Consider the following 26,463-nt stretch of genomic DNA (forward strand, 5'->3'; position numbering starts at 1 on the left):
GGGCCGGGGGTCAGGGTCACCCAGACAGTGCAGGGCGCTACTCCCAGCTCTGTGCTCGCGGTCCCTCCTGGGGAGGAACCGGGAGGATGGGGTGGCACCGGGGGCTCCTGTAGACTCTCAGACTGGTGTGCAGCCTCATGGCCGGGCACTTGGGTTGGGGCGATGGACACATGTGGGGAGTGGACGGAGGCGTTGCCCTGTGGGGAGGTGGCCTCAAGGGCGGGAGCGGCGGGGACGGCAGAGAGGGCACTTGCCTTGCACGCGGCCGACCCAGGCTGGATCCCCGGCACGCCCGATGGTCCCGCCATATAGCCCGCGAGCACTGCCCGGTGTGGCCCCCCAAAAGGCCCCAAGACCCCTGAAAGAAAGCGTCGTGGCACGAGCCGGAAGCTGCGTGCGTCGCTGAGCCCCCTTCTCGCGCGCAGGCAGAAGGTGGTGGAGGGCAGCCTGATGCACCCCTTCGCCCTGACGCTGTCCGGGGACACGCTGTACTGGACCGACTGGCAGACGCGCTCCATCCACGCCTGCAACAAGCGCACGGGCGAGAGGCAGCAGGAGCTGCTGGGCGCGCTCTACTCGCCCATGGACATCCAGGTGCTCGGGCCCGAGCGGCAGCCGCACTGTAGGTCGGGGTGCGGGAACCCCCTGCCTCAGGGGCCCCTCTGACTCCCACCTGGGAACCCGCCTTGGAAACCTGGTGGCCTTCCTGGTGGAGGCGACCTTGCTCTTGGAGGCGTGGTTGGGGCGGGCCTAGGGTGGGTGCCCGGAGCCAGGGGCCGGCAGGTGGGAGGCGGACAGGTGGGTGGGGAGAGCGGCGGGGAGGGGACCCTGCCTGCAGCCTGCCCCGTACCCCGCAGTCCACACGCGCTGCGAGGAGGACAACGGCGGCTGCTCACACCTGTGCCTGCTGTCCCCGCGGGAGCCCTCCTACACGTGCGCCTGCCCCACGGGCGTGCGGCTGCAGGACGACGGCAAGACATGCAAGGCAGGTGAGACGGCGGCAGGGCAGGCGGGTCTGCGGGCTGGGGGCGGGGCCTGTGGACTGGGGGCGGGGTCGGCGGGCTGGGGGCGGGGCCTCCGGGCTGGGGCCTGCAGGTTCAGAGGGGCCCTGAGGGGTGGGACTTATGCTCAGGGGCGGGGCCTGAGGCGATGGGGCAGGGCCTGTGGGTTGGGGGCGGGGCCTATGCTCGGGTGCGGCTTGAGGCGATTGGGGTGGGGCCTGTGGGTTGGGGGTGGGGCTTGTGGGCTGGGGTCTGCAGGTTCAGCGGGGCCCTAAGGGGTGGGGCCTATGCTCAGGGGCGCAGCCTGAGGAGATGGGGGCGGGGCCTGCGGGATGGGGCCTGCAGGTTCAGAGGGGCCCTGAGGGACAGTGTCTATGCTCAGGGGCGGGGCCTGAGGCTATGGGGCGGGGCCTGTGGGCTGGGGCCTGCAGGTTCAGAGGGGCCCAGAGGGGTGGGGCCTATGCTCAGGGGCGTGGCCTGAGGCGATGGGGCAGGGCCTGTGGGTTGGGGGCGGGGCCTATGCTCAGGGATGCGGCTTGAGGCGATTGGGGTGGGGTCTGTGGGTTGGGGGTGGGGCCTATGCTCAGGGGTGCGGCTTGAGGCGATTGGGGTGGGGCCTGTGGGTTGGGGGTGGGGCTTGTGGGCTGGGGTCTGCAGGTTCAGAGGGGCCCTAAGGGGTGGGGCCTATGCTCAGGGGCGTGGCCTGAGGCGATGGGGGCGGGGCCTGCGGGCTGGGGCCTGCAGGTTCAGAGGGGCCCTGAGGGGTGGGACTTATGCTCAGGGGCGGGGCCTGAGGCGATGGGGGCGGGGCCTGCGGGCTGGGGCCTGCAGGTTCAGAGGGGCCCTGAGGGGTGGGGCCTATGCTCAGGGGCGCAGCCTGAGGAGATGGGGGCGGGGCCTGCGGGATGGGGCCTGCAGGTTCAGAGGGGCCCTGAGGGACAGTGTCTATGCTCAGGGGCGGGGCCTGAGGCTATGGGGCGGGGCCTGTGGGCTGGGGCCTGCAGGTTCAGAGGGGCCCAGAGGGGTGGGGCCTATGCTCAGGGGCGTGGCCTGAGGCGATGGGGCAGGGCCTGTGGGTTGGGGGCGGGGCCTATGCTCAGGGATGCGGCTTGAGGCGATTGGGGTGGGGTCTGTGGGTTGGGGGTGGGGCCTATGCTCAGGGGTGCGGCTTGAGGCGATTGGGGTGGGGCCTGTGGGTTGGGGGTGGGGCTTGTGGGCTGGGGTCTGCAGGTTCAGAGGGGCCCTAAGGGGTGGGGCCTATGCTCAGGGGCGTGGCCTGAGGCGATGGGGGCGGGGCCTGCGGGCTGGGGCCTGCAGGTTCAGAGGGGCCCTGAGGGGTGGGACTTATGCTCAGGGGCGGGGCCTGAGGCGATGGGGGCGGGGCCTGCGGGCTGGGGCCTGCAGGTTCAGAGGGGCCCTGAGGGGCGGGACTTATGCTCAGGGGCGGGGCCTGAGGCCTGGAGGCAATGGGGGCGGGGCCTGAGGGTTGGGGCCTGATAGGGGCGGGGCTGGCGGGGGCGGAGCCGGAGGGGACCTGCCCGGAAATGGGGGACACCTTGCTGGCTTTTACCCTTGGGTGTGGCCCCAGTCCCCACCCCGTGCCGGCATGTCAGGAGCTGCTGCCCTGCAGTTCTGGTTCCCATGCCCCTGACCCAGACCCTGGCTCCCCTCCACCCCCGTGTCACTGCAGAGAGAACTGCGGCTTGGGGACACGGGGAGCTGTCCACCCTGCAAGGCGCTCCAGCCCCAGCTCCCGGGGCCGTCCTGCCTGGAGCTGAGCTGTGGGGCCGCCTCCCGGCTGCCCGAGCGCTGCTGCTCCTGGGGCCCAGCGGGGCTCCTTTCCAGAGCGTGCGGCCAGGGCCCCCAAGAGAAAGCGCCCTGTGCCTGATGGGAGGCCGAGCCCAAGGAGAAGGGGCAGCGCTCGGGGCAGGTTGTTTCTCGGGGCAGGCGCTCTGTGTGACTGTGGGTGCTGTGGCGTGGCAGGGGCTCCGTGTGGCCCTGGACTGTGGCATGGCCGTGTGCTCTGTGGCACTGTTGTGGACTCTGTGACTGTGGCACTGCCCTGGGTTCTGTGGTATGACCGTGGACTCTGGTTTCTGTGGCCTGATGCTGGGCTCTGTGGACGGGCCGTGGGCTCTGGCAGGGCCTGGGGGTTTCTGAGATGTGGCACGGGCTTGTGGTGTGGCTGAGAGGTTCTAGGTCTTGTGGGGTCTGTGGCCGTGGGGCGTATGGAAGGATAGGGTTCTGAGGGGCACGACAGTCACCGGCTGCCACCGTGCATGTGGGCGTCTGTCCCTCTGATCACACACAGGCGTGTGCTCCTGGGAGCCTGGCAGGGCCTCTGAACCCCGCCTGAGCCCCCTCGGAAACGTGCTGCTGGCACGAATGTCCAAGGCTGCAACTCTCCGGAGTCGGGCAGAGCCACCAAGACTACAGACGAGGGCTGACGGCAGGGGGCTGTCCTGGGAGATGTGGGGGCGCCTGGTCCCGGGGTCTTTTGCAAGCAGGATTAGTGGAGGAGGGCAGGAAGCGTGAGAAGGAGCAGCACATGCGAAGGGCCGGCGGCAGGAGGGATGGGGACCCGCAGGCCCTGACTTAGTGCCAGGCCAAGATTCGTGCCCCAGACTCATCCCTGCCCTGCTAAGGCCAGCGTTGCCCCCCCCCGCCCCTCCCTGGCACTGGACAGGCCCCTCCCGGCCTGCTCAGAGAAGACAAGTGTGAGGAGAGGCAGATTCTTCATTTGCTTTGTTTTGGGGGCCTCGCCAGGCAGTGCTCAGACCTCTGTGCACAGGGACCACCCAGGGGACCGCGTGGGCACTGGAGGTTGAATCCCCCCACCCTCTGTGCTATCTCTCCTTGGTTTTTTTTTTTTTTTTTTGCTTTTTGGGTCACACCCGGCAATGCACAGGAGTTCCTCCTGGCTCTGCACTCAGGAATAACTCCTGGTGGTGCTCGGGGGACCATATGGGATGCTGGGAATCGAACCCCGGTCGGCTGCATGCAAGGTAAATGCCCTACCTGCTGTGCTATCACTCCAGCCCCAGTTTTATTTTGTTTTTTAATCTTGTGCGTGGGGTGCTGGGGAGCGAGCCAGGACGGAGAGGCAGAACTGGGGCTGACGGCGGAGAAGGGGTGCCGCATGGCCCCCGCCCTCGGAGCTGCCTGTGGTTTGTGAATTAGGTTCCCGAGCGGGTGGGGTCACGCTCTGGCTCAGGCTGCCTGTGTCCCGTGACCTAGAAGATCGGGGCTTGGATGCCGCCCCATCTCTGTGGGGTGGGGTGGGGTGCACCCACAGGGGCCTCTTGGGGGTCCCCCCGGACTGCAGCCCTCTGCACCTCTCCGCGCCCGCCGGCCCGCCGCGGGGTTCGTCCAGCTGCCGCCTTGGCGGCCCATCTTTTTCCAATTATGGAGAATGAGCTAAAAACAGCAGCCGTGGTTGGGGGGAGCCCTCCTTCCTCCTGGCAGCACCAGCCCCCAGCTCTCAGCGGGGCTCTGGGCAGGGGCACCCCCAGCCTGGTGGGGGTCAGCGGGGTGTGCGGGCACCCCCTGCCGCGGCCCCCTAGGGCGGGAGGCTCTGAACTCTTCACAGACCAGCGGCTGGAACAGATGTTCGCTACGGGGGGCACCCGCACGGTGTGGGGGGGGCGGGCAGAGGGGGTCTGCCGAGTGCTGACAACTGGGGGGCTGCCACAGGCTGACTTGGGCCTGGTGTCGGGGATCAGCCTGGCCAGGGTGGCCGCCCCATGCTGCACTGGGAAGTAGGTCAGAGGGGACAGACAGGCCGAGCTGCCAGCTGCTGGCGCGGCCAAAGCTCTGACCTTGCTTTTGGGGGTTGGGGGGGCGGACAGACGGGCCCGTGCAGACCGGAGGGGACAGGAAGCAAGAGGGGCTTTCGCGCTGACGTTGGTCGCCGGGGCTGACGTGTGTTTGGAGATCCAGGGCTGCCCCGGGTCTGCAGGGCCACAGGGACAGCTGTCACCCCAGTCAGTCAGCCCAGCCTGACCCCCCAGCCCGGCCCCCAGCCCAGGGCCCCAGCCTGGTCCCCCCAGCCCGGGGCCCTCCAGCCTGCCCCGACCCCAGCCTGCTGAAGACACTCCTCTCTCCTCTGGTGTCGGGTTCCAAGGCTGGCCCTGGGGGCCCTGGGCTCTCCGCATGTGTCCCCAGCCTGTCCCCCCTCCCGCCTGTCCCCGCCCCACCTGGCCTGCTCGGGTTCTGGCCGCATTCCCGCTCTCCAAGCCACAAGTCTGTCCCTCCCCAAGACCCCAATTCCGTGCTCTTAGGGGGCCTGCCCCAGCAGAGCCCCTGCCCCTCCCCCACCCTCCCCCCCCACAGACCCCTTCCCAGCCCCCTCCCCGCGTCCCTTCCCCCCCACTCCCTCCCTCCCCTCCCTGAGTCTCCTCTTCTTCCTCCCTGTGCCCTAACCCAGAGCAGTGAGTTGGGGTGATGAGTGGTTCCCTTGGGGGCCCCCGGGGATACCCAGGCGGAGGGTCTCGGCACCTCTTGAGAGCAGGTGCGGGGCTGGGGGCTGGGTGGGGAACACCCCGCAGGGGGGGTGCCAGGCTGGGGCAGGTGTGCGAGACGCGGCTTCTCCCCACTTGCTTCAACCCGTCCATTCATTCATTCCTTCATTCATTCAGGCTCCCAGGGTGCTGAGGGAGCGGTCACGCTCATCGAGCTGTGCTCGGGACCCCTGCAGTGCCTGACGCCAGGCTTGGGGCCTTTGCTCCTGCCCATCTGGATCCATCCAGACCTCTGGGTGTGGGTGCAGAGACCAGGGGATCGGGAGCTGGGCAGGAGCTGGAGGTGCCTGGCCGCTGGGGCTGTCCGCAGGGGTCGCTGTCCCGGCGTCCAGGCCGACAGGGGGGCCCCCCTCTCGCCTGCCTGTGGGCTGAGCAGGGCCCCCCCCCCGCCCGCCTGCGACAGCTGCTCCCGGGCTCAGCTTTCCAGGGGCAGTGCTGGCCCGGCCACTTCCTCTGGGCCCCGTCCCGGCCGCGTCTCAGCCTTTGTCCAGCCCTCAGCCAGGGCGCGGGGAGAAGCGGGAGCCTCTTCGCGGAATTGTTTATGGCTGAGAAATGCGGGTGTGGACAGAGGCTGCCCCAGAGGGGGCGGGGGCCCCCAGGAGACTCTGCAGCTGCGTCAGGAGCCGAGCCGGCCTTCACGCTCCAGGCCCGGCGTGGACGGAACCGCCAGGGTGTGGCTCCCCACGGGCCGGCGCTGACTCGCGTGGCCGGGTCGGTGGGGAAGGCAGCCGGCCGTGTGGGGCCCAGGGCCGCGTCTCCCCCCCTCCTCGTTTCCTTCCTTCCTCCTGCTCTTCCCTCCCGAGGGGCTCAGGACCCGGAGGCCACGTAAATCGCACTCCCTCGAGGTGGGCTTCCTTCCTGCCTCGGTGGGAAAGGCTAACAGTGGACGGACGGACAGACGGACAGCTGCAGGAAGCCCAGCTGGGGGAAGTCTCATCTCCTGCTCAGCACGTGTGACGCTTCATAAGCTCAGGCTAAAGGAAAACAAACGGGCGGGGGCGGGGGCGGGGGTGGGGTAGGTTGAGGAAAACCTCGCTGCCAGGTCGAGGGGTGTTTCCACCGAGCCTGCAGCTCCCGATCCGGGGGCCCCGTCCGTCCGTCTGTCCGTGGTGTTCTCCGTGGGGTGCTGGCACCATGAGTCCGCACTGAGAGTTGGTGGGTGCGTGCGCCCCGGCCCCCCCGGTGCCCCCTTCCCCTGGGCGCTGGGGGCTTCTTGCTTCTGGATCCTTGGGCGTCCTCCTTCATGCCACGGGCCCTCTCTGCCCCGTCCCCTTAGCGCTGCGGTGCTGGCCTTGATGTCTTCTAACTCACTCAGACAATACTGAGTTTATTGAAAATTACTTTGTTGTTTTGTTGTGGGCCACACCTGGTGACGCTCGGGCTTCCTCCTGGCTCTGCACTCAGGAATCACTCCTGGCGCTGCTCAGGGGACCCGCTGGGGTGCCGGGGATCAGATCCGGGTCGGCCATGTGCAAGGCCAGCGCCTTAGAATCACTGTTTGCTTTTCGGTTTGCACAGTGTGTTTGACACTCACCCATTGCACTGCTCTGGGCCCCTCCTCGCCGTGCGGGGAGCCAGGAGGTGCCAGGATTGAACTTGGGGGCCCCCAAGTTCTGAGGCCCCTTCTGGCCTGCAGAGGCTCACTCCTGCCCGTCCAGCTTTTCCCGGCCCCTGGGGTTTTATTTTTTAGAACAGTCTAGTTGCAGGAAAATCAAGTGGCACGTCCCCACTGGTCTTAACATCACCTGCCGTGGGCAGTGTCACTTCCCAGAGCCCCCCCGCCCCCAGCAGCTGGAGCTGGGCAGGGAGCCCCCACCGCCGGGTGTGGCCTGTGAGCTGAGGGTGGGCTCAGATCTATACCCTGATGAGAAAAGAAGCAAAAGAATGTTCTGGAACATGGAGAAAGGCTAGTCTGCCTGAGTCTGGATTCAGGGGCGCCCCGAGCCAGGTGGCCCTGTAGGAGGGACCCGTGGGGAGGGTGGGGGTGAGCAGATGTCCGAGGGCCATCAGGGGTCACCCCACGCATGTCCCGAGCAGGGGCTCCCACGGTGGTTCCAGCAGGGCTGGGTCTGGGTGGACACCGGCCTGGGCGGAGTGTGGGCTGGCCCCCGGGTCAGCGCTTCGGTGTTCAGAAGTGCACCCTGACCCTGATGGCGGGGGTGGCGGGGGCGGGGTGGAGGGGGCAGCCCCTGTCTGGCTGGCAATGGGCATCCGGGTCCAGGCACCTACCTACCTGCCTGCCGTGTGCAGAAAGGAGAGCAGTCGGGGTGCCCCCCAGAGGAGGCTCTGGGAACTGCAGCACAGGCGGTGGGGCCTCCCCAGCCCAAACCATTGGGCCGCCCTGCTCATTTTTCTAGTGTACTTTCTTTGTCTTTCAGCAGTCCTGCCTGCTCTGTGCCTGAGACCTTGTCAGTGCCCTGTGCTCCCCCCAAGAGGCCGGTCCCATTAACTCGGGGCTCCCAGCCCCCCTCCCCCACCTCTCCCCCCTTCACTCTTATCCTCCCAGCAAAACTCAGGAAAACCTCAAAGGCTCTGCCTGGTGGGGGGTCCGAGGCCCCCCCTTTGGAGCTAATTAACACCTGCCAGATCTAACCCAGCACTTAATTACATACTATGGGAAGCCGATAATGGGGTTCCCTGCTGGGGTGTGAGATGTATATGCTGAGGACTTTGGGCTGGCCTGATTTTGGGGGGCTGGACTGTGATGCCCATGGTCCCTGAGAGCTCTCTGGGATGGGGGGGTCATAGCAGCCCTGAATTCCACAGGCTCCTGACCCTGCATCAGCCTCCCTGTCAGCCTCCCTGAGAACACTGAGAACCCAGACTCCGGGGGTGTCTGCAGCTCACGTGGGGCCAGGCTGAGGGGGGCAAGAGAGTCAGGAGGAGGGGCCCTGTCCTGCTAGCCCCCGTCCCCCGTGCCCCCACCCCCGGTCCAGCAGCAGTCCCAAACCCAGCCCTAGCCCCTGTCGCCAGCCCCTGGTCCCCAGCCCCCAGCCCTGAGCCCAGCCCCGGCCCCCAGACCTGAGTCCAGCCCCCAGCCCTGCCTGGCACCCAGCCCTCAGCCCTCAGCCCAGGCCCCAGCCCCTCCGTGTGGTCTGGGCACTGCTGCCCTGTGAAGCCCCCTCTGCAGAGCAGCCCTGGGGTCCAGTTGCTGCTGTCTGCCCCGGCTTGCGGCCCAGTCTCTGTGGGAAATGGGGCGTCTCACCGTGGCTGGCGTGAGGGAGGTGCATCTTGAAGAAGACTGAGTCTGGGGTCAGGGGGTCAGGGGTCACTGTGTTTGGATACCTGGTACCAGTTCCCGCCTTGCACAGTCTTGTGTGTGGTGACACTTGAGGTGTCTGTCCTGTGTCCCTCTCACAGTGAGCGCCCCATGACGTGTGCCCTAGGGATGGCGCCTCCAGGCTGGCCTCCGGGGCCAACTGACCGTCCATCCATGAATGCTGACCCTCGTCTCAGGGCTGACCGCACCCCGGCCGCCTACGGGACGAGGTTCCCTGTAGGGGTACCCCAGGATACCTGAGCAGAACCCCTCGTGTGCTGGGTTGGATGCAGCAGTGAGGAGGGTGCCCAGGCACAGGGCAGACCTGTGTGTGTGTTTGTGAGTGAGCGTGAATGTGTTTGTGAGTGAGTGCATGTGTGAATGTGTGTGTGAGTATGTGAATGTGTGTTTTTGGGTGTGAGTATGTGTGAATGTTTCGGTGTATAAAGGTGTGAGGAGAGTGGTATGTGAGTGTTTGGGTGGGGGTGTGTGAGTGTGAGAGTGTGTGTGTGTATGAGTGTGTATTGGCCGTGTTCAGTATGTGAGGATGTGTGTGTGTGTGTGTGTGTGTGTGTGTGTGAGGGTGAGAGGGAGTGTATTAATGTGAGTGTTGGCTGTGTTCAGTGTGTGTTTGGGTGTGAGTGTGTGTTCAGCTGTGTGGATGTGGGTGCTGAGAGTGTGTGTGTGTGTTGTGTGTCCAACCCACCCACCATCACCAGGTGTGGGACAGCGTCAGGAGCCGCTGTCCGGATGGGATGATGGTGGCATGTGGCCTGCGTGTGTCCTGTCGGACCATGGTCAGTGTTGAGATCCGGAACCCCGTGCCCTTGACCACGCACGCTGGGCATAACTGGCAGGAGCGCCGCCCACTGAAGCCTGGATCTGGGCGTCGGGGGCTCCAAGGCGATTGGGCACTTCCGAGACTGGCCCATGACTCAGTTTCCCCGGCTCCCTGGGTTGTTGCTGTTCAAGTGTACGCCCCCTAGTGGAGGCCGAGGTGCCCAACGCAAGTGGGTGGGGGGTGAGGCCCACAGGGTGGGGGTGACTCCGCTCCCTCCTCCTTGGGGTCCTTGCGTGCAGCCCCCCGATTGCCCTGGGTGGACCTGGCCCCAGTCTTGGGTCCGAGAGGCCAGGCAGGGCACTGAGCGCATGCGCTGGGCCAGCTGTGGTCAGAGGTGGCCTCTGGGCTCTGGCATGGAGGGACGGGAGAGTCGGACTGTCCGGCTAGGGCTGTCCGGTGCTCGGGAGAGGCCGGGTGGAGGAGGTGGCGCCTGGGCTGTGCGTCCTGTGGCCGCTCACCCCACCTCTCTGTGCCTCTGGGGGGCCCAGACGTGGGGGCTGCCTCGGGGGTCCGAGCCGCGCCTCTGAGCCTGCCCCACGGTGCCTGCAGGTGCCGAGGAGGTGCTGCTGCTGGCCCGGCGCACGGACCTGCGGCGGATCTCGCTGGACACGCCGGACTTCACGGACATGGTGCTGCAGGTGGCTGACGTCCGGCACGCCATCGCCATCGACTACGACCCGCTGGAGGGCCACGTGTACTGGACGGACGACGAGGTGCGCGCCATCCGCCGGGCGCGCCTGGACGGCTCCGGGGCGCAGACGCTGGTCAGCTCTGAGGTCAGCGACCCCGACGGCATCGCGGTGGACTGGGTGGCCCGGAACCTCTACTGGACGGACACGGGCACCGACCGCATCGAGGTCACGCGCCTCAACGGCACCTCCCGCAAGATCCTGGTATCCGAGGACCTGGACGAGCCCCGTGCCATCGTGGTGCACCCCATGCGGGGGTGAGCAAGCGGCAGCCGCGTTCTAGAATGTTCTCCCGCCCCGGGGCCCCAGCCAGGGCCTGTGGATGTGTCCCCCAGATCTCGGGGCTCCCATCTGCCCTTCCGGCAGTCTGGTGGACGGCGGGGCTGGGGCTAACCTGGTGTTTCCTCTGGGCGCTCCCTCCCTCCTGCCCAGCCTGGGAGGCTAGCGGGAGGCCTGGTTGTACCCAGCCATCTGGTTCCAAGTGTTTCAGGGCTCAGTGAACCCCAGAGCTGGGTAGTCTGCAGGAACCTGGTGGATTCTGGCCAGGGGCTTGCGAGCAGGAGCTGAGGCAGAGACCCTGGGGAGGACGGTGGGGGGAGATGAGGCTGTGGGGGACCCTTGTCCAGGCAGGGGCGCCAGAAGGGCAGGGAGTGCAAGTCCCCAAGCTGTGGCTGGTATGGGGGAGGGGCAGGGCACTGGGGAGCAGCTCCCTGCATTGCGAAGGGCTGAGGGCTGAGTCCCAGGGCGCCCCCCGAGGGAGTCTCAGTCTGGCGGAGGGGGGGGGTCACAGGCAGGAAGCAGTGGCCCCCGCGGGACCCTGAGCTGACTCCACGCCCCAGGTGCCCCCCGGGGCTCAGTCCCCAGCCCTGGGACCTTAGGCCCTCGCGCACTGCCCACACTGGACACTTTCCCGGGAGGGCTTGGCGGGTGCTGGCCATAGCCGGGCATCACGGGCCCTTTGCTTCTCCTGCAGCCTCATGTACTGGACCGACTGGGGGGAGCACCCCAAGATCGAGTGCGCCAGCCTGGACGGGCAGGACAGGCGCGTGCTGGTCAACACGTCTCTGGGCTGGCCCAACGGCCTGGCCCTGGACCTGCAGGAGGGCAAGCTGTACTGGGGTGACGCCAAGACGGACAAGATTGAGGTGGGTGCTGCCTGCTGCTCCTCCCACCCAGGGCTCAGGCCCCCCCGCCTCTGCCCAGGTGACTGGGGGAGCAGACGGGCCCTGGGCACCCTGGGAACCACCCAGACCGGGAGCTGCAGCCATGGAGGCAGAACCACGGCCGTGGGGGTGGTGCTGGGGCTGAGTCTGGGGGCTCCTCCCCGAGCCTGTGGACTTCTGTGGGGACCTCAGAGACTCACAGGACTAAGAAGCCCAGGTTCTGCAAGCCAACACAATTGCTGTGGGTGGTCCTCCGTTAGGCGGACCCCGTTAGGTGGACCCCGTTGGTGGTCCTCCGTTGTGTAGAACCCATTGGTGGTCCTCCGTTGCGTGAACCCCATTGTTGGTCCTTTGTTGCATAGAACCCATTGGTGGTCCTCTGTTGCATGGAACCCATTGGTGGTCCTTCATTGCGTGGACCCCATTGGTGGTCCTCTGTTGCGTGGAACCCATTGGTGGTCCTCCATTGCATGGAACCCATTGGTGGTCCTCTGTTGCGTGGAACCCATTGGTGGTCCTTCATTGCGTGGACCCCATTGGTGGTCCTCCGTTGCGTGGAACCCATTGGTGGTCCTCCATTGCATGGAACCCATTGGTGGTCCTCTGTTGCGTGGAACCCATTGGTGGTCCTTCATTGCGTGGACCCCGTTGGTGGTCCTCCGTTGTGTAGAACCCATTGGTGGTCCTCCGTTGCGTGAACCCCATTGTTGGTCTTTTGTTGCATAGAACCCATTGGTGGTCCTCTGTTGCATGGAACCCATTGGTGGTCCTCCATTGCGTGGAACCCATTGGTGGTCCTCCGTTGTGTGGAGCCCATTGGTGGTCCTCTGTTGCGTGGACCCCATTGGTGGTCCTCCATTGCATGGAACCCATTGGTGGTCCTCCATTGCGTGGAACCCATTGGTGGTCCTCCGTTGTGTGGAGCCCATTGGTGGTCCTTCATTGCGTGGAGCCCATTGGTGGTCCTCCATTGTGTGGAGCCCATTGGTGGTCCTCCGTTGTGTGGAGCCCATTGGTGGTCCTCTGTTGTGTGGACCCCATTGGTGGTCCTTCATTGCGTGGAGCCCATTGGTGGTCCTCCGTTGTGTGGAGCCCATTGGTGGTCCTCTGTTGCATGGACCCAATTGGTGGTCCTCCATTGCGTGGAGCCCATTGGTGGTCCTCCGTTGTGTGGAGCCCATTGGTGGTCCTTCATTGCGTGGAGCCCATTGGTGGTCCTCCGTTGCATGGAACCCATTGGTGGTCCTTCATTGCGTGGAACCCATTGGTGGTCCTCCGTTGTGTGGAGCCCATTGGTGGTCCTCTGTTGCGTGGACCCCATTGGTGGTCCTTCATTGCGTGGAGCCCATTGGTGGTCCTCCGTTGTGTGGACCCCATTGGTGGTCCTCCATTGCGTGGAGCCCATTGTGGTCCTACTTTGTGTGGAGCCCCCTGGGTCATATTGGTCCAGGTTTTTGCAGTATTCTTTGGGCCCCAGCCCTTTGCTCGAGGGAGCCCGGGACTCCTGCCCTCTGGGGAGGCCCCATCCCGTCCCCACGTGCGTCTCCCGTCCCGTAGGTGATCGACGTGGATGGGACGAAGAGGCGGACGCTGCTGGAGGACAAACTGCCGCACATCTTCGGGTTCACGCTGCTCGGGGACTTCATCTACTGGACCGACTGGCAGCGGCGCAGCATCGAGCGTGTGCACAAGGTCAAGGCCAGCCGTGACGTCATCGTGGACCAGCTGCCCGACCTCATGGGGCTCAAGGCCGTGAACGTGGCCAAGGTGCTCGGTGAGTCCTGGAGCGGGGGTGGGGGAGGACGGAGTGGGCTGCTGGGAGGTGGTTTCGGGTGACGTGGCCGAGGCCCAGCACATGGCCACGTCAGGTGGCAGGGCCAGGAGTGGGGCGGGTGGGCTCTGGGCACAGAGGGTGGCTGGAAGCGCGAGCGGAAGATGGAGAGACTTGGGGGGGGCAAAGTAATGGGTGAATGAGGGAACGTGGATGGGTGGGGGGCGGGTGCGTGGTAGGTGGGTGGGGCGTGGATGGTTTTGTGGCTGGTTGCGTGGGTGGTGGGTGGGTCAGCGGAGGCTGGAGCTGTTCAATGTTTGCCTTCGAATTAGTGTCGGTGGGTGACACCCCCTCTGCCGTGCCCTAGTTTCAGTAGCACGTTAGAGGGATCCGGAAGCTTTAGAACAGGATTGGTCATTTGAGCTTGGTGCCCTAACCCGCGGGACTGGTCAACGTGGATAAGCAGGAGAGGGTGCGTGAATGAGAAAGAGAGAGAGAGAAGAATTGGAGCAAGTCAAGACTCTGGTCAGGCTCCATCTTTATTTCTCCCAACTAGCCTTATATAATTGACTACACGAGGAAGTGGGCAAAATGGGGCATTAGCAAAGCCTGCAGATTTTCAATAAATTATGCTGTGAGCCCTAGCGGTGGGCTCATGGCACTTACCCCGGGCATAGCTCAGAAACTTACGCAATGTGTTTTAACATTTTTCCAAGAAGAGATTAGTCTTAAATCGCAGGTCAGGCTGTACTGACATTGTGGCCCCCGGCATCTTGGAACTAGGGAGCAGCCCTGGGGGCTCACCAGTAAGGGTCCCAGAGTGATGGCCCGGAGGCGGGGCTGTGAGGGGATGGGCGGGGGAGGGGTGGGGAGGGGAGGGGCGCTGCCCTGGCCCCTCCCTTGTCTCAGCGCCTCCCTGCACCCCTGTACAGTGTGAGAATGTCCAGGAGGCGCCTCCCCGCCTTATGGGGTCTGGGGGCTCAGCAGGGGTCTGCTTGCAGGGACTGGGGGGGTCTCATGAGTTCAGGGCCTGGGGCGTGAGGGTGGCCATTGCCTGGTCAGGAGACAGGTCAGGTCGGGGTTCTCCACCTGTATCTGTCCTCTCCGCTCCTCCACCTCCGCTCAGGCCTCAGCCTCTGGCCGTGGGGTGGTTCACCCCTCCAGCTTGCGGCGTGAACGGGAGGGAGCGAGTCTGGGCCCAGGGGCCACTGTGCTGCAGTGACCATTATCACCTCCTTCCCCACCAGCCCTGGAGGGCATGACCCCAAGTCCCTGACCTGACCTCCCCTCGGCCCCTGAGGACATGACCCCGACTCCCCGACCCGTCCTTTCCCCAGTCCCGGGGGACATGACCCTGAGCCCCCCACCTGTCCTCCCTGCCGCATCCCCCCCGGGCATGGCCCTGTCCCCAGTTCCCCGTGCCCCGTGCCCGGCCCAGGCTCACGTGCGCACCCTGCAGGGACCAACCCGTGTGCCGACCGGAACGGGGGCTGCAGCCACCTCTGCTTCTTCACGCCGCGCGCCACCAAGTGCGGCTGCCCCATCGGGCTGGAGCTGCTGGGCGACCTGCACACGTGCGTGGTGCCCGAGGCCTTCCTGGTCTTCACCAGCCGCGCGGCCGTGCACAGGATCTCGCTGGAGACCAGCAACAACGACGTGGCCATCCCGCTCACGGGCGTCAAGGAGGCCTCGGCGCTCGACTTCGACGTGGCCGACAACCGCATCTACTGGACGGACGTGGGCCTGAAGGTGGGCGCGGAGGGGCCCGGGGGGGACACTGTTTACCTGACCCCAGGCACGAGCTCGTGTCCCGCACCAAATACGGCATTTTATTTTGCTGCGGAGAAACCCCGGGTGAGGGCGGGGTGTCCTGTGGGCGTGTGGTGACAGCTTGGGGACGTCCCTTGTCTGTGGGGCTGTCATTGATGGAACCTTGTCACAGACTCCACGTGTGGGGCCAGGGCCACAGAGACCCGGGTGCGCACCCCGAGTGATCCTGGGACGTGTGAATCCCTGGACAGATAATTAAGACGCTGGCCGTGTGTGGCCACCCCATCACGGCACCACCGGGCATGACCCAACCCCCTCCTCTGCACCCTGCTCATCAGGGGAGCGATAGCACAGCAGGTAGGGCGTTTGCCTTGCACGTGGCCGACCCGGGTTCGATTCCCAGCATCCCATAGGGTCCCCTGAGCACTGCCAGGGGTAATTCCTGAGTGCAGAGCCAGGAGTAATGCCTGTGCATTGCCGGGTGTGACCCAAACACACACACACACACACACACACACACACACACACACACAAAAGTCATGCTCATTGGGCTGGAGCAGTAGTACAGGGTAGGGCTTTTGCCTTGCATTCAGTCGACCCGGTTTTCTATCTCCTGCATCCCATATGGTCCCCTGAGCACCGCCAGGAGTAATTTCTGAACTCAGAGCCAGGAGTAACCCCTGAGCATTGCTGGGTGTTACCCAAAAAGAAAAAAAAATCATGCTCATTGTACAAAACGGAACAAAGGTGAGGCAGTTTGTTTTTAAAGAAAGGGGGCCAGCGTCTTGATTATCTCTCTGGGGATTCACACGTCCCAGGATCACTCAGGGTGCGCACCGGGGTCTCTGTGGCCGGAGCAGGGAGGGCATTTGCTTTGCACACGGAGGACCTGGGTTCGATCCTCAAGCATCCTATAGGATTCCCTGAACCCCACTAGGAGTGAGCCCTGAGCTGCCAGGTGTGGCCCCAAAGCCAAAATAAATAAAAGAAAAAGAGAAACTATTTTACAGGGGCCACCTGGGCTGGGGGGAGCACTCAACTCGAGGTCGGACCTTCTAGTTGGGCCCCAGACTGAGTGGCCCCCAAGACCCCCAAGCACTGTTGGGTGTGGGGCCCATTTGCCCCCACACCTCTGGGAGGGGCCCTGAGCCGCCCAGCAAACCAACCGAAGCACCATCCTTGTCCCCCCTCCCCCCCGCGCCCCCTGCCTGCCCGGACGCTCCCACGGGTTCTTGGGGGTTTTCCCGTCCCAGACTCTCCGCGACCCCGGGGACGGGCCCGCCGCCCTCTCTCCCGCCAGGCCGGCTCTGTGCTTTGGCCTTTCCCGCGCCCATGCCAAGCCCGAGGAGGGTCCGGCGCGCGCTGACCCCCCCTCCCATTCCCGCCCCCCAGACCATCAGCCGCGCCTTCCTGAACGGCAGCTCCGTGGAGCACGTGGTGCAGTTCGGCCTCGACTACCCCGAGGGCATGGCCGTGGACTGGATGGGCAAGAACCTGTACTGGGCCGACACCGGGACCAACAGGATCGAGGTGGCGCGGCTGGACGGCCAGTTCCGGCAGGTCCTCGTCTGGAAGGACCTGGACAACCCGCGCTCTCTGGCCCTGGACCCCACCCGAGGGTGAGGGCCGTGGGTGCGGCTCGGGGTGGGGGTGCGTATGCCGGGGTCCCGGCTGGCACTCTGCATCCTTTGGGCCGAGGGCCTGTGTGACCGTGTCCTTGAGGTCATGGTGCCAGCGCTGAGCCCGGGTGTGGGGTCCCAGGAGCAGTGGGGCAGGGCTGGGAGGAGACGAGCCCGCGGCTGCCCTGCAGCCCCACGGTGACGGTCCCCAGCTCGCGGATGGGCCCGGCCCTGGCCTTGCCCTATCTGGGCTCGCCCTCCCTCAGCCGGTCAGGGAGTGAGACTGTCGCACAGGGTCGGTACCAGGGTAAGGTCAGGCCGGCCGGGCTCATCCAGTGCTCTGGCCACCGTGTGCTGCTGCCTGCAGTGCACAGACCACCGCCGACCTGCCCGGCGCGTCCCTGAGGTGGGGGACGTGGGGGACAGTGACCGCGTCCCAGCAGCTTCTGGAATCCGCATCTGCCCGCTCTCGACTCTGTGGGGAGCGGGACTGGGGCCCGTTTACCGAGTCAGGCCTCAGCCCGCCCCCCAGTCCCCCTCGCCCTGGGTGCGGCCGCGGCCATCCAGTCACGGCCCCGAGCCCACCGTGCGCGTCCCCGTGTCTCCTGCCCAGCTACATCTACTGGACCGAGTGGGGCGGGAAGCCCAGGATCGTGCGGGCCTGCATGGACGGGAGCGACGCCGTGACCCTGGTGGACAAGGTGGGCCGCGCCAACGACCTCACCATCGACTACGCCGACCAGCGCCTCTACTGGACCGACCTGGACACCAACATGATCGAGTCCTCCGACATGCTGGGTGAGGGCCGCGCCCCTGCCCGCCCCCGGCCACTGTCGGGCCACCTCAGCAAGGGGGCGCAGGGGCTCCCCACTCTGCTCGGCCGGCAGCGAGGGGGCACCTGGGCTGCCCGTGTGGTGCTGGGGATCGAGCTCGCCCTCTCCCCCGCCTACTCTGTGCGCTCCCCTCTCCTGGCCCCTGGCTCTGTAGCTGACACCACCCCACTGATGGGGAAACTGAGGCAGCATCTCAGACTCTGGGCCAGTGTCATTGACCTCAAGGCTGAGGGAGTGTCCGGCCACCAGAGACCAGCCGGCCAGCCCCAGGGTACCTGGACAGCAGGGGCCAGAGGGAGCTTTGCCTGGGCAGCTCAACTGTGGCTGCCCGGTTGGGGTCAGGGGCAGAGCTGGCCTCATCCCTGATGGCCGCAGCCCACAGTGAGTGACGCACCAATCTCACATGAGGAAACTTGGCCACGGCATCGTTGGAGCCCCCCCGTGGGCCAAGAACCTCAGTCTCCTGGAATCTCCGGGCCTCTGTACGGGGAGTGTCTCTTGGTTCCCATGTGGCATTTGTGGAGCATGAACCGGGACCCTGGGGGGCATCCCAGCGCTGCCTCTCACTTGCTGTGTGACCTTAGCCGGTTCCTTAACCTCTCTGTGCCCCGGTCCTTATCCCTAGAGGCCTGAGGTGCTGCCTTGAGCACTTGGCACAAGACAGAAAGGCACTCCCGGCCTGCCCCCCGGGTGTGTGTCATGTGTGCAGTTGTGTGCAAACATGTGAAGGTGTGTGCAGGTGATCACTGGCGTGTGTGGTGTGTACAGGCATGTGGTGGTGTGTGCTGGCGTGTGCAGGCGTGTGCTGGTATATGCTGGCATGTGCTGGCGTGTTCTGCCATGTGCTGGTGTGCAGGTGTGTGCTGACAGGGGATCGCTGGCGTGTGCTGGCGTGTGCAGGTGTGTTCGCGTGTGTGTGGGGTCAGCGTTCTTCCTTCATGACGTTTTCTGGAGTGATGCAGCGGTCAGCTCTGCCACTTCCCGGAGCCCAGAGCTCTGTGAAGAGAAGCGGTTGATCGATAGCCCCGATCCCCGACCCTGATCAATATCCTCAGATTTCTTTCCAGTCCCTGAGCATTTTTTAAACTTTAAAGATTTGGGGCTGGAGTGATAGCATAGCGGGGGGTGGGCATTTGCCTTGCCCGCGGCCAACCCGGGTTTGATTCCCCGCATCCCATAGGGTCCCCCAAGCACCGCCAGGAGTCATAACTGAGTGCAGAGCCAGGAGTGATCCCTGTGCATTGCTGGGTGTGACCCCAAAAGAAAAAAAATCTAAGATTTTGATTCGGGGCCAGAGCGATAAAAAATTTAAGATTTTGATTCGGGGCCAGAACGACAGTACAGTGAGTAGGGCGTTTGCCTTTCACGCAGCTGACCCGGGTTCGATCCCTGGCATCCCATAGGGTCCCCCAAGCACCTCCAAGAGTAATTCCTGAGTCTAGAGCCAGGAGTAACCCCTGAGCATTGCCAGGTGTGGCCCAGAAAAGTAAAAAAAATGTAAGATATTGATTTTTACAAATAAATATTCTGTGATGAGAGAGAGAGAGTACGGGGGTTAAAGCACTTGCATTTGGCCGGTTTGATCACTGCAGGTTCCCCCAAGCCAGGAGTAAGCCCTGAGCACCGCTAGGGTGTGGGCCAAAAAACAAACCAAAAGAATAAGCACTGAGTGGGGTCTTGTGTGAGGACAGAACCAAGTGACTCATGAAGCCCTGGGTTGGCCCCTGGCGCCTCGTGCCCCCCAGCACCCCTTTATTACCAGACGGGGAGATTAGGGGTCCTGGAGTGAAGCCAGTTTTCTGAGTTCCCTTGTGGTTGGGGGCGTGACCCCGAGCTGACCGGCCGGTGTCAGGACAGTGGCCGCGGGTGGCCAGGACAGGGCGTGCTATGGGCACTCTTGGACTTTGGGTGCAAAGTTCTTTGACAGACACAGGAAAGGGGGAGCAGCCCATGTGGTCAGGGGAGGGCATCTCTGTGCAGGGCCGGCAGACAGCCTGCCCCCCCCCCCCCAGCTGCCTGGGTGACTGATGCCCTTGCAGCTGTTCTAGAACTTTCTACCAATGCTCTTACCCCGCACGTCGGTAGCACCTGACTTCATTCTATCACGTCCAAGACTCCTCCTGTGGTCCTGTCCTTCTGGGTTAGGGGCTGCTTAGGGCCTGAGTGTGAGGACAGTGAGGAGGCCACGCTCCTTGCCTGTGGCCGACCCAGGCTTGCTCCCGGGCACCCCTGTGGTCCCCTGAGCCTCACTGGGAGTGAGCTCTGAGCATCGCCGGGCCGTGTGATGCTGAAACAGAAACCCCCGGGGCCTGGTGCGTGTGACATCTTCCCGGCCCCTTGCTGGGCCTGCCGCTCCATCTCCTGGTTCTCTTGGCACAGACGAGCCTGGACCCCTCGGCCGTGTGTGCTCAGTGGTCCCAGGCCCTGCTGGGACCCAGTGGTTCTTCCAGGATAGGTGTGGGGGCGTGGCTGCCCGCACTCCTGCCCGTTTTTCGTATTTTTTGGGTTCTTTTTGGCTTTTTGAGTCACACCCGGAGATGCACAAGGGTTAATCCTGGCTCTGCACTCAAAGATCACCCCTGGAGGTGCTCGGGGAACCATATGGGATGCTGGGAATCGAACCCAGGTCCGCCTCGTGCAAGGCAAACGCCCTACCCGCTGTGCTAATGCTCCAGCCCCCCTTTTTCCCGCATTCCTGCCCGTTTTCCGATGCGGCCACATGCTCGGCGGGTTGCCGGGCTGAGGCCATGCCGCGTCCCCAACAGGCCAGGACCGGGTCGTGATCGCGGACGACCTCCCGCACCCCTTCGGCCTGACGCAGTACAGCGACTACATCTACTGGACGGACTGGAACCTGCACAGCATCGAGCGGGCCGACAAGACCAGCGGCCGGAACCGCACCCTCATCCAGGGCCACCTGGACTTCGTGATGGACATCCTGGTCTTCCACTCTTCCCGCCAGGACGGCGTCAACGACTGCGTGCACGGCAACGGCCACTGTGGGCAGCTGTGCCTGGCCGTGCCCGGCGGCCACCGCTGCGGCTGCGCCTCGCACTATACGCTGGACCCCAGTAGCCGTAACTGCAGCCGTAAGTGCCTCGCTGACCCCATGTGCCCCCGCCCGCCCACCGGTGGGAGATACACACACACGCACACACACACACACACACACACACAGACTGCACTCGCCCCATTGCTGTCTCGGGTTTTGATAATTTGCAATAAATTCATTTCCACTTCTTCTGCGAGGGAGAGGGAGGATGCTGCGAGTGGTGCTCACGGGGCCTGGGGCTCCTCCTGGGATGCTCCGTGCTGGCACTCAGCCTCGCTCTGGGGCCCCCTCAGCTGTAGGCAGCGTGACAAGGGCGGGGGGCGGGGGGGCGTGCATTCTGGGGGTTGAACTCAGGGCTGCTGCGCGTGCTGTAGCCCATTTAGCTACTATTTCCCCCACCCCTTGCATTTTACTTTTCTTCCATACCAGCTCTGGGGCACACCCAGCAGTGCTCTGAGGCTGCTCCTGGCACAGTGCTCCTGGGTCTCTCAGTGTGGGAACAGGGACCCAGCGCCGGCCTCAACTATGCAGAGCCCTCTGGGCCATCACCCTAGCGCCCGTTTTTACTTTAACAAGAACACGGGCTCGTTTGAAGTACCAGGACCGCAGGGATACAGATGCGGCCTGGACATTCCCACCACTGCCCCTGCGGGCCAGCACGGCCCCCTGAGAGCCCCCGACTGCGTCCGCCCGCTGGTCACTCGGAGTCTGCCCCTGGCTCCCCGCCCTGACCCGCGGCCCCTCTGCTTCTCCCTGCAGCGCCCACCACCTTCCTGCTGTTCAGCCAGAAGGGTGCCATCAGCCGCATGATCCCCGACGACCAGCAGAGCCCGGACCTCGTCCTACCCCTCCACGGGCTGCGCAATGTCCGGGCCATGGACTACGACCCGCTGGACAGGTTCATCTACTGGGTGGACGGGCGGCAGAACATCAAGCGGGCCAAGGACGACGGTACCCAGGCAAGTGTCACTGATGTGTGTTGGGAGAAGGCTCCTCAGGCTCTCTCTCTCTCTTTTTTTTTTTTTTTTTTGCTTTTTGAGTCACACCCGGCGATGCTCAGGGGCTACTCCTTTACTCCTGGCTTTGCACTCAGGAATCACTCCTGGCAGTGCTCGGGGGACCATATGGGATGCTGGGAATCGAACCCGGGTCGGCCGTATGCAAGGCAAATGCCCTCCCCGCTGTGCTATTGCTCCAGCCCCCTCCTCAGGCTCTGTGACACCGGCGCTGCTCCGGGGGCCAGAGGGGACTTGGTTTCCCATTTCCAGGGGTTACGCATGGGGCCTGCCGGGCTTGGCGGTTTACCCGCGGCTTCTGGGGATCATAGTGGAACACCCCACGTCTTCCTCAGCCTCTGACCCCAGACACAGGGCTTCGGGGGAGCAGGGGCAGGACACGCGGGACCAGCTGGGGTCCAGCCCCTGCCACTGCGGCTGGCATGGGGTGGGGGTCCGGTGGATGGTGTGGTCTGAACTGGAAGCAGGGAGGAGGGACGGGATGTGTCTCCTGCCCACCTGTTTTCCTGGCCCGTGAGGAGCTGGGCGTGGCTTGTCGGTGCTGGGCGTGGCTTGTTGGTGCTGGGCGTGGCTTGTTGGTGCTGGGCGTGGCTTGTCGGTGCTGGGCGTGGCTTGTCGGTGCTGGGCGTGGCTTGTGCAGAGCAAGGATGTAGTTGGACCGTGAGATTTGACCGTGGCGGGTCTGCGTTTGCGTGTCAGGGCCCCCCGGCCTGGGGCCACCGGTAGGCGTTTCCAGGAGCTCCGGACAGGCGTCCACACCTTGGGACCTGGCTTTTTGTCGAGTGGTCGGGCAGGGTGGAATCAGTGGTCATCCCGTGAGATCCGGGCCTCTATGACCAGTGATGCGGGGAAGCTGGGGAGACTTGGGGAAGGTGCTGGTGTCTGCAGCCGCGGCTGCCTGGACCCTGAGCAGGTGACTGTGAGCTTAGCGGAGCTGGGCGTGGCTTGTCAGTGCTGGGCGTGGCTCACCGCTTCTGGGCGTGGCTCAAATCTTTGGGGCGTGGTTTAATCACTGCTGGGCGTGGTCGACTGCTACAGGTGGGGGGGTGGGAGGGGTGGGAGTGGTGAGGGGGCCTCCCGCCCATCGCCCACCAAGGGAAAAGTCAGCCCGTCGCAGGCTCGGTCCTTGGATGAGCGCGACAGGCTGGTGCGGGCTGGGGAGTGGAGCTTTTCATCTGGCAGGAAGACAGGCCTATTGAATCCTTGATGCCTAGGAGGAGGGGGCAGGAGGGGAGTGAGGGCTGTGGTTCCCTGCAGGGAGAATTTCTGGTGCAAATTGCCTCAGGATCCCGCAGAGCAGGTGTCAGGAAAGGAAGCTCCCTTGGATGGGCTGTGGGCTCCCACTTAGTGCACCCCCTCTGTGTTTCATTAACTACGCCCACCGGGAGTTTGAAGTCTTCCCCTTGATTCTTTTTTTGTAGACTGCACTCAGTGGTGCTTGGGCGATCTGGGGTACCTGGATTCCTACCCCGGCCTCCCGCATGCAAAGCCTGCCCCAGGCCCCGTTATTTTTATTGAAAATACACTAGACATGGTATCAGCTACTAAGCTGAGACTTTGGAGGGGCCCCGCTCAGCGCTCAGGGCAGTGAGGTGGGCTCCCCCACGCAGACCCCACGCTCCCGCTGCTGAGCCTCTCCTTGGGCCCCCTTTCAGCCGCCACTGTGTGGGGAACACACACCCATGATTCACATGCCATCCAGCTGTGTCCACCGTCCACCCCAGAGCCAGTCCCCTCCCCCACCCCCTGGCCCTCCTCTTGCCCCTGCCTGCTGAGTCTGGGGTGTGACAGCCTGGGGCCTGTGTTCGATGCCACAGACGTCCTCCAGGTCAGTCGGAGCAGCTGAGAGTATCCTGCCCACACCGGGCTGTGCTGGCCAGGCACCTCTGGCCATGTGGGGCTGCCCTGCGACCCCCGCTGGGCTCCTGGAGGAGGGAGCCCCTGGCCCAGAATCAGCTAGGGAGAGAGTACTGCTTCCGGTTTAGAAAGTGGAGGTGAAGGGGCCAGCGCCGTAGCACAGCGGGGAGGTGCTTGCCTTGCACGCAGCCAACCCAGGTTTGATCCCGGCATCCCATATGGTCCCCTGAGTACCGCCAGGAGTGATTCCTGAGCACAGAGCCAGGAGTAACCCCCGAGCATCACCAGGTGTGGTCCAACAACCAAAGCCCAAACAGAACAAGTTGGAATTTGGGGGCCAAAGTGCTAGTGCAGGGAGGAGAGCACCTGCCTTGGTGAAGCCGAACCAGGTTAGATCCCCGCCACACATGTGGTGTCCTGAGCTCTGCTAGGGGCGACCCTGAGCGAAGAGCCGGAGTGACCCTGAGCACAGAGCTGGGAGTGACCCCTCAATGCAGAGCTGGGAGTGACCCTGAGCGCAGAGCCAGGAGTGACCCCTGAGAGCAGAGCCAGGAGTGACCCTGAGTACAGAGCCAGGAGTGACCCTGAGTACAGAGCCAGGAGTGAACCATAAGCACAGGTGGCTGAGGCCTAAAAAACAACAATAAAAGAAAAGAAACTTGGGGCTGGAGCAATAGCACAGCGGGTAGGGCGTTTGCCTTGCACGCGGCCAACCAGGGTTCGATTCCCGGCATCCCATATGGTCCCTTGAGCACTGCCAGGAGTAATTCCTGAGTGCATGAGCCAGGAGGAACCCCTGTGCAATGCCAGGTGTGACCCAAAAGCAATAAAAAAAAAAAAAGAAACTGGAGTTGGGGTTTTGTCCAGCTGGTCAACCCTGGGGAGTCTGCCCCCACTCTGGGGGCCTCTCAAGTGGTGCTCAGTGGCCTGGGACCCCTTTCAGGATGTCAGTGCCATGTGAGTGCCCACAGCTGCCCCCAGGCCACCCGGTGGTGCCCGGAGCCCCCAGGACCACACAACGCAGTGCCCGGGGGTCGAACCCAACTGACTCCTCCCCGCTCTCCCTTCCTGTGCTGCTCTCTGCCCCCCCCCCCCCCCACCCCCCGTGCATGCTTTGTGACCTGTCACCACCCACCCTCCATGGGGGCTCAGCCAGTGCAGGCGGGTGGCCGCCAGCTGCCCAGCTCGGTGGGGAACGGGAAGTGACCACTGGGAGGGAGCCCCGCTTGGGACACAGCTTAAGGAATGTGGGTGTCCTGCAGAGACAGACGGGGCCCTTAGCAGGGCTCAGGCTGGGACCCAGGGCCAGCTGCCGTGCGGGCTGTGGGTGGGGGAGGGGTCGACGCCTTGGGGCCCCCACCCTGTCTCAGTGTAGAAACCAGGTCAGGTTGTTGAGGGCACCTGAGGGCAGGTTGTTGGGGTGCCGAGGGCCTTCCTGTGTCCTGTGAGGTGCGGGCTGTGGCCCCGCGGGTGGTGGGTCGGGGTTCCTGGGACCCTCGGCCGCGACCCTCGCCCGTGGCCGGGCTCTGAGGGTGCCCTCTCTTGCAGCCTGCTCTCCTGACGGCCCCGAGCCCTGGCCAGAGCCCCGACCGGCAGCCGCACGACCTCAGCCTGGACATCTACAGCCGCACCCTCTTCTGGACGTGCGAGGTCACCAACAGCATCAACGTCCTCCGGCTGGACGGGGGCGCCGTGGGCGTGGTGCTGCGCGGGGAGCGTGACAGGCCCAGGGCCATCGCTGTCAACGCCGAGCGCGGGTGCGAGAGGCCCGGCCGCGTGGGGTGGGGTGGGGCAGGGGTCGGTCCCCGTGGGCCTCTCCAGGGGCTTGGCCACAGCACTGGAGCTGGCCCGAGCGCACGGACACAGGGGCAGGGGCGGCCTGCCGAGACGCGGTCGGGCCGTCAGTTCCGGCTCTTGTCACCGTGGAGGGGAGGACCCTCCCCTGGGTCCCCAGGAGGCTGGGGTCACCCTCGCAGCCCCCTGAGCTGGGGCACCTTTCTGGGTACAGCGTCCATGCCCTTCTTTCCTGGAAGGTCTCTGAGGGTCCCCAGACGAGTGGGGGACTGAGCACAGGTGTGCTGGTGGAGTGGGCGGGCACCAGGGTGGGTGGGGGGGCGCCCACAGGTGGGGCTGGGCAGGCCCTGTTGGGGTCCCTCTCTGCCATCGCTGCTTCGGGCAGGGGTGAGCCTTGCAGAGACCCTGCAAGACTTGTCCTGGGGACAGGATGCGGCTTCCTCATGAGGGCTCAGGAGAGGGGCTGCACTCACAGCTGACGGTGTCAGGGAGATAGTCCCGGGCTGAGGGACAGCGGGGTGAGGCCGCCCCGGGTCCCAAAGCTGTCAGGGACAGTCCTTCCTGCCTCTTCAGCTTGGTGGAGTCAGCGTCCAGAGGAGTCTCAACCAGACCTTTATTTATTACTTTTTATTATTTGACTTTGCGACCACACTTGGCAGTGCTCTGGGATACTCCTGACAGTGCTCAGAGGGTCTCTCCCAGTGTGCTCAGGGGACCACGCGGTGCTGGGCGTGGAGCTGGGCTGTCCCCCTTCTGACCCTGAGTTGCCTCTGAGCTCTGGGCTTGCACCAAGGCCCTTGGGAGACGTGATGCGTGTCCCTGTGTGGTGTGAGACGTGACGCGTGTCCCCGTCCCACAGGTACCTGTACTTCACCAACATGCAGGAGCGCGCGGCCAGGATCGAGCGGGCGGCACTGGACGGCACGGAGCGGGAGGGGCTCTTCACCAGCGGCCTCATCCGCCCCGTGGCGCTCGTGGTGGACAATGCGCTGGGCAAGCTCTTCTGGGTGGACGCAGACCTGAAACGCATCGAGAGCTGCGACCTGTCAGGTGGGTGCCCAGCGGCTGGCCTGGGCACAGTCTCCCTCGCTGTCGTCTCATCCTCTCTGCCTGCCCCTCCGGGGAGTGGACACTGCTGGGGCCCTTCCTGTGGGTTCCAGGTGCCACCGAGGCGCCAGGCAGGGCCGGGAGTGGCCGTGCGAGCTTCTGGCCTCCTGCTCCGGGACCCGGCTGGAGCAGGGAGGGTCCCGCTGAGCTGGGTGGGGGTCCCGTTGCCTT

At 64.7% G+C, this 26,463-nt stretch overlaps 1 protein-coding gene across 1 annotated transcript in view; it reads left to right on the forward strand.

Moving 5' to 3' along the window:
- LRP5 (LDL receptor related protein 5) overlaps positions 1-26,463 on the forward strand; it is a 60,565-nt gene that overhangs the window by 21,314 nt on the left and 12,788 nt on the right. Inside the window, exons 4-15 of the mRNA XM_056132001.1 lie at positions 426-622; positions 858-989; positions 10,171-10,567; positions 11,284-11,455; positions 13,031-13,247; positions 14,704-14,993; positions 16,407-16,633; positions 17,247-17,431; positions 20,232-20,555; positions 21,278-21,477; positions 24,940-25,148; positions 26,045-26,235. Coding sequence (XP_055987976.1) covers positions 426-622; positions 858-989; positions 10,171-10,567; positions 11,284-11,455; positions 13,031-13,247; positions 14,704-14,993; positions 16,407-16,633; positions 17,247-17,431; positions 20,232-20,555; positions 21,278-21,477; positions 24,940-25,148; positions 26,045-26,235 — 2,741 coding nt within the window. The remainder of the gene's footprint in view (positions 1-425; positions 623-857; positions 990-10,170; positions 10,568-11,283; positions 11,456-13,030; positions 13,248-14,703; positions 14,994-16,406; positions 16,634-17,246; positions 17,432-20,231; positions 20,556-21,277; positions 21,478-24,939; positions 25,149-26,044; positions 26,236-26,463) is intronic.

The sequence above is a fragment of the Sorex fumeus genome, unplaced genomic scaffold (assembly GCF_029834395.1).
Source record: "Sorex fumeus unplaced genomic scaffold, SorFum_2.1 ptg000093l, whole genome shotgun sequence".
NCBI classification, from domain to species: Eukaryota; Metazoa; Chordata; class Mammalia; order Eulipotyphla; family Soricidae; genus Sorex; species Sorex fumeus.